General features: G+C 32.1%; 2 protein-coding genes across 3 annotated transcripts in view; one reads left to right on the top strand and one right to left on the bottom strand.

Annotated features, from left to right (window-relative positions):
- The window catches only part of LOC108692763 (iodotyrosine deiodinase 1), a 2,777-nt gene extending 1,075 nt beyond the window's left edge, over nucleotides 1-1,702 (top strand). Inside the window, exons 2-4 of the mRNA XM_018201186.1 lie at nucleotides 87-293; nucleotides 594-910; nucleotides 1,403-1,702. Coding sequence (XP_018056675.1) covers nucleotides 87-293; nucleotides 594-910; nucleotides 1,403-1,588 — 710 coding nt within the window. The 3' untranslated portion in view covers nucleotides 1,589-1,702. The remainder of the gene's footprint in view (nucleotides 1-86; nucleotides 294-593; nucleotides 911-1,402) is intronic.
- Nucleotides 1,703-1,798: 96 nt separating this feature from the next.
- LOC108692802 (zinc finger protein DPF3) overlaps nucleotides 1,799-6,553 on the bottom strand; it is a 13,948-nt gene continuing 9,193 nt past the window's right edge. For both annotated transcript variants that reach the window (XM_018201282.1, XM_018201283.1), the window contains 2 exons: nucleotides 3,906-4,018; nucleotides 1,799-3,503 (listed from right to left, as the gene is read on the bottom strand). In XM_018201282.1, coding sequence (XP_018056771.1) covers nucleotides 3,372-3,503; nucleotides 3,906-4,018 — 245 coding nt within the window. In that variant the 3' untranslated portion in view covers nucleotides 1,799-3,371. The remainder of the gene's footprint in view (nucleotides 3,504-3,905; nucleotides 4,019-6,553) is intronic.

Raw genomic sequence — 6,553 nt, 5'->3', positions numbered from 1 at the left:
ATATATATATATATATTAATTATACACATTTTAACAATAAGAACATTTTGATAAGATAACAATTTCTTTATATGGCTATCTTCCAGAAGTGAATGAACGATCGTTTGAAGTGGAGCCCGCTTTATCACACAATCTTAAGCATATATCATACCATAACGTCCGGAGATCCGAAAAGGAATTATTAACTCGTGCGTCAGAATTTTATCGAATAGCTGCAGCGAGGCGAACCTTAAGATTCTTTAGCGACGATCCCGTTCCAAAGGAAGTTATTCGTCAACTTATAAGAGCCGCAGGTATTTCAATGATACTTATCAAATAAAATCTGTTCCAATATTAAAAATTCAAATTTCACTCAGAAAACACTGTACGATTAAAAAATTGAAATCCAATGTTTCAAACATTTTCAGAGATGTAAACAGTTATTATAGAAATAAAAATAAAGAAAAAAATGATCCATAATATAAATTATGCGTTAAAATATTGACTTTAATACTCTAGAATATTAGAAATAGGTACTTAAAACAGGTTGATTCAAGATACTTACGTATACGCATCTCATCTTTTCAAGTTACAATACTTCTTTTTTTATTTAGGTACTGCTCCCAGCGGCGCGCATACAGAGCCATGGACTTTTATTGCGATATCCGATCCGACTACGAAATCAAATATCAGAGATATCGTAGAACAAGAGGAAAAAATCAATTACAAAAAGAGGATGGGTATAAAGTGGACAACTGACTTATTTCCGCTAAGGACTAACTGGATAAAGGAATACCTCACCACAGCTCCATACTTGATACTTGTGTTCAAGCAAACTTATGGCATTTTGCCAAATGGACAGAAAAAGATTCATTATTATAATGAATTGAGCGTTTCTATCGCATGTGGAATTCTCATTACTGCTATACAGGTGAATTAAAATATTTCCTTGTCATTAATATCATTGAAGACAATTTTATGAGTCATGAACATAACGATTTGACGATTCCCGATCATATATGTCAAAAGTCATGAATCTATACATATCATTTATCACTTTATTTATTTTATTAATTTATTATATAATTGTGTTGATTGTATCAAAGGTTAACACAAATCGTTTTTTTCTATAAAGAATCTTTTTCATGATTCAAATGAAAAATCAAATATATATAACTAAAAAATCAAATATATATAAATAAAAATCAAATATATATATATATATCTAACTAAAATAAATTAATTTATTAAATAGAAGGAAATCAATCAATCAATTTGAAAAAAATGATCTCTGATCAAATTATTAACAAAATTTTGAAACGAATCATTACGAACTGTATCTCATAAACTTTGTGATACTTCACTTATGTAATGATTGTGTTTATATTTAACTTAATTTATTGCACATCATTTTTAAATATAGTATACCGGATTGGTGACTCTTACATCTACGCCAATGAATTGCGGACCAGCAATACGCAATATCCTTGGACGTCCATCCAATGAGAAGTTAGTGTTACTTCTGCCGGTTGGTTATCCAGCTAAAGACGCCACTGTACCCGATTTGCAGCGGAAAGATCTGACTGAAATTCTAGTCGAGATCGATTAACGGAAGTATAAATTACACAATTGATGCCTTACAGCTATCGCGCTAAAAAAAATCGCAAGAATATTTCTTGATTTATATGGAAAAACGAGAAATGGGAATATTTGAAATAAACAATCCAACATGTATTTATGTTAATGCTATTTTTATGAAAAATTTTATATTTTTCGGATTACTAACTTTTTTTAATATCTTACATTACATTTTGTGGATAATAATTATTTACTATAATCGTAGAATGTAGTGCCCCTTGGCTTAAAACATCGCTGCCAATATTACAAAGTAATCGTAACATTCGAAAGAAAAGCTAATCCCTGAAATATAGCACCTGTTCGTGAGTCATATTGTTTGTTATATTTCTTTCTCCTGCAGAGAGAGAAAGTTGAATAAAAAGTATACAATGGCACGCAATAAGACTGCTCTAAACTTAATAATCCGGTTTGTATAAACTAATGTTTATTTTCAAATTTGTATACATAATGTTAAAAATAAGCAATATAAAATATAAATCCGTCGCTCTAATTAGAAAAAAAAGAACTTAAGAGTGAGTCGATAGAAATTTGAGTGTATCTAACGATAATACAATTAGGCGGTAATATAAGATCGATAAATTGAAAAAGGAGGTTTTATATTAATCAACGAATATATATACCAAATATCACCCACAGCGCCGTCTTAAATTAAGTACATTTAATATATAAAATATAAAAATACTGAGCTATAAATGACGAAGAACATGTAGAATATAATTTTCTTCCAGTACTGCAAGTCTGTATATGACAGCTATGTCCGCTACTAATAGCTATGTGTAAAAGCTTTTAGTATCATGATACATACAGAGAAACAGATAATATTCTATTTATCACTATTCATGGAACAAATACTATTAATATCAATGATCTAGAATATGAATTCTTTCATTTTCTTTTCCGTATTCCTTTTTTTCTATGAAACGCGGCCCGAGCCGATAGCGAGGAGCTAAGAGTTAATGTGAAAACTCGAGAGATCGCCAAATTTTCGTTAAATTTAAGCAACTGTAAAAGTTTGGAAAGCAACAAAATTTCAAATATCATTGACTAAGAGTAGAGTAGAATCTAGAACTAGGAGAGTATTGTCCTATTTAGCGATCTTTAATTAAATCTCTATCGTTCGTTTCGTTCGTTCACGTAGTTAGTAATATCGCTGTAGAGTGTATATACACACGCGTCAGTTTCTAAAATGAGCAAAAAATACACTTTGTTCAGTACGAATGTAAAATCTAACATCATCGGTAAATCGAACTCCGTCTTTGTCTTTAAAATTAGTAATCTCTTTGTCTCCGTTCCACTTACGGAACCTTGCTAACAGTTGGGTTGCGGCATATCTTTATACATCTATTCGTAGAAGCTACCTCAGTTAAATTATAAATATGTGTTTCCTTACAGCTTTATCTCGTTGAGATCACCAGTGCCTGAGATATCTAATGTAGTATGCTATATAAACGTATCTTCCTAATTATTATTATTATTATTATCATTATCATTATCATTATCATTATCATTAACATAATTTAATTTAACCGGGTAATTGATGATCAATGCAAATTTCATAATAAATAATAGATCAATGAAGTTGCCGTACAGTTTTTCTTTTCTTCTTCTCGAACAAATTTGCCGGTGTGTAAACGCCGTATAAGTAATACTATAGTATATGGATGAGCCCGTGAATACTCTCCTAATTCTCCTAGTAAGATGATCGCTATACCACAGCAAATGGATAGCTCCGTGACTTATCTATGAAAGTGGACTTAATCACGGCGATGAAATTCGGCTATGCATAGGCGGCAAGACCAGGAGCCCTCGGGAGGTGACGCAAGAGGCGGAGACAGACAATACATGTGGTAGCCACGATCACAGTCGTCACAGAACAGCAACTGATCCTATTTTAGTTCGCCAAATATACCGTTAATATCAAATCAATCCATAGTCGTGTAAAGCGCATAATATTAATACATTTATTTTCAACGATTCTTGCAAATTTCAATGCCGATAAATTCGTCTGACAGCGCGTTAAACTCGGATCCGTCGATTTATAACGATAACGAATAAGTGTTGGAATTATTTAAGACATTATTTAAGACGAGTTAAAATTGTTTAAGAATGTAAACATAATGTGATCCGAAAAGATTCTCCAATAACAATTCTTAACAATTCTCTTACGATGAAATCTAAATCAATATCGTATTATTCGTACTATTCGCTCGCGCGCTTCTATTACCGTTCAAACTCATTGTTTAGGCGTTACGAGAGCCTGCGAAAGAGATTGCGGAATAAATACTTACATCGTTGTCCGAAGTGCCGCAAATAGAGCAACATTTGCATTCGATACACTGCCACCTGTACTTGCGAACAGAAACGATCATGTTTGCAGTGAATTGCAAACAAGTTGGATGCCCTATAACAAGAACGTATGCACGTCAAGGAAACAGTAGTAGGATGGAACGAGGAGTCTGTCGTGGGATGCGAGTAGAAAGGTGCCAGGACAGTTATCTTGTGCCGAAGAACAGTGAACTCCAAGCTATTCATTTTTTTAATTATTTTTTTCCATAAATCATTTACTTTTCGATGCTTTCTCATCGTCACATCGTCAAATCAATTTTTTTTATATATGTAAGAAAGAAAGAGCATGAGAAATTTGATCCACAAAAGTACGACTCTATATGTCTTTCACCTTTCCTCAGCACTAAAAACGTCCGGAATAATGATACGTCCTCATGTTTCCGCACAGAATATTTTATTTCATGATATCTGTAATTTCCTTTTTTTTTTTGATGTTGCATTTTGAACATACTGTTATTATTTGGAATAATAGGTGGTAAGTAATAGCAGGGCGTACCTTGGAATAGTTCACGTTCTTTCTTGCGCAGCACAATATAAACGTCGCAGATGCACACTCTCCCTCGCTCCTTCTCTCTCTTTCTTTCGTTCTCTTTCACTCCCTCGCGTTCTCTCGCAAATTCTCTCTTTCTTTCATTGTCATACACACAACACGCAACTCATATAACGTATCACATTCTTTATATATATCATATATATATATATATGAAGCCACATATATATATTTATATATATAACTAGTGTGACTTAAATACTATATTTATAAGCCTCATTGGGTATTGCTTAATTAAAACTGCCTAATAACAAATCTTCAATTTTATATATAACAAGGAGGAACTATATATCTGCATGCTTCCATTGTTTTTATACCATGTGAGTTTTTCTTACGACAATCTAGGGATAATATAATATTAATTTATACAAGAAACTGAAATGTAGTACCCTCTAGTCTGCCATATTAGCTATACCATGTTAAATAATAGAATATTCTACATTGTATCGTATGTTATATGTAAAGAAGCTGTAACATATCTTTGTCGATAGCTTTCTATACTTGAGTTACATAATATATGTATATTAAAAAGTATTCTGTAACATGAAACTGTACGATTAAAGAAGACGATTGGTTCACGGCTGTAAATAATTTCCAAAAATTTCAAAAGAATATGTATAAAAAAAAAAAAACAGCGTACACGTATACACGTCCATACGCGTAGGAAATAAAAAAAGTTGTACGATGTTACAACTTATGTAGCGTATAAGTAAGCGACATGTAAAACTGCAATATGCTTATATAATTAAAAAATATATAAAATAATTCGAGTTTAGTCAAAGATAGATTTCAACGCCATTCTCGCGCTGTCTATGCTTGAAAAACTCATAAGGTATTACATTAATTTCGTACACGGTATCTTGTTATCCCTAATCAAATGATATTTGTACGAGTATCAAAGCTTGTACAAAACTAAGCTATATCAGATTTCTACAAGAAGATATTAGTCACGTTTATGTGTGACGCAATCGTTAGAAAGATACCTAATTAAAACATTCGGTAGTGAAAAGAATTTCTTTTATCATTTGTAAATGTAGCTTTATCTCATTATCTTCGTCTTGCTTGTTAAATGTTTAATAAATATATTGCGTCATTATAAATAACAGTAATAGCAAAGGGGGCGGTATACTATATTAGGTCGGAGAAGCTAATGCCCACAACTAAAGGTAATTAAGAGCGGCAGATACAATGGAATGTGCGACATATTAGAAAAAATTAACGAGCAGTTCTGATTAAACAAGAACGCGCGCGATCGCGTTTTTCTTTTTCTTCTTTCATCTTTACAATGAAATCCGATACATCACCGCGATACACATCTAACATTATGTTATACAATTAAAAAATAAATTCTCTACCTCAGAATACCATCTCACATAAAGCACTCTACATGGAAAACATTAATAATCGTAATCTAGCTTATGTGAGAATGTAAAATGAGGCTTCTTGAGTAATAAGTTGTCTGAGAGACAAATTGTTACTCAAAATACATAGTTTTGCTATTCAACAAAAGATTGTTACACGGCACATTTTACACGATTATGTAAAATGCATATCTCACTTTATAGCGAACGTCTCTCTCATTTCTACGAATCCCTGCTCAATTTCTGAGAGATACGGAGAGATTTATTTTTCAATTAGAAAAATAAATATAATGAACACATGAACGAGTCATTAAACAAGTGCCAATCAAAATTATCGTAATAGATAAAACATCATTTCTACTCGGTCGTTACTTAATCTTTCAAAAACCTTTCAAAGTCGCGGAAAGTACGGAGATCCTTAGAATTGCACTCTCTTCTCTTTCTTTTATTCCTCTTTTTGCGCTGCGCTCTTAGCTCGTTATCATCTAAAACCTCATAATATTCAACAAACGCAAAGCCACCAAAGTATTATATTTACAAGCGTTCGGAAAACGTAGAAATATTGAAATGTGACGCGATCAACACTTCTCGTTATCTTATAATAAATACGTTGCTTTCATTAAAACGATTCTCATGATTGTGCTGGATATATAAAGTATATATATATACACACACACAC

This window comes from Atta colombica, unplaced genomic scaffold (assembly GCF_001594045.1).
Source record: "Atta colombica isolate Treedump-2 unplaced genomic scaffold, Acol1.0 scaffold82, whole genome shotgun sequence".
NCBI classification, from domain to species: domain Eukaryota; kingdom Metazoa; phylum Arthropoda; class Insecta; order Hymenoptera; family Formicidae; genus Atta; species Atta colombica.
Note: the sequence above shows the minus strand (reverse complement) of the source record. Positions and strands in the feature narration are given on the sequence as shown.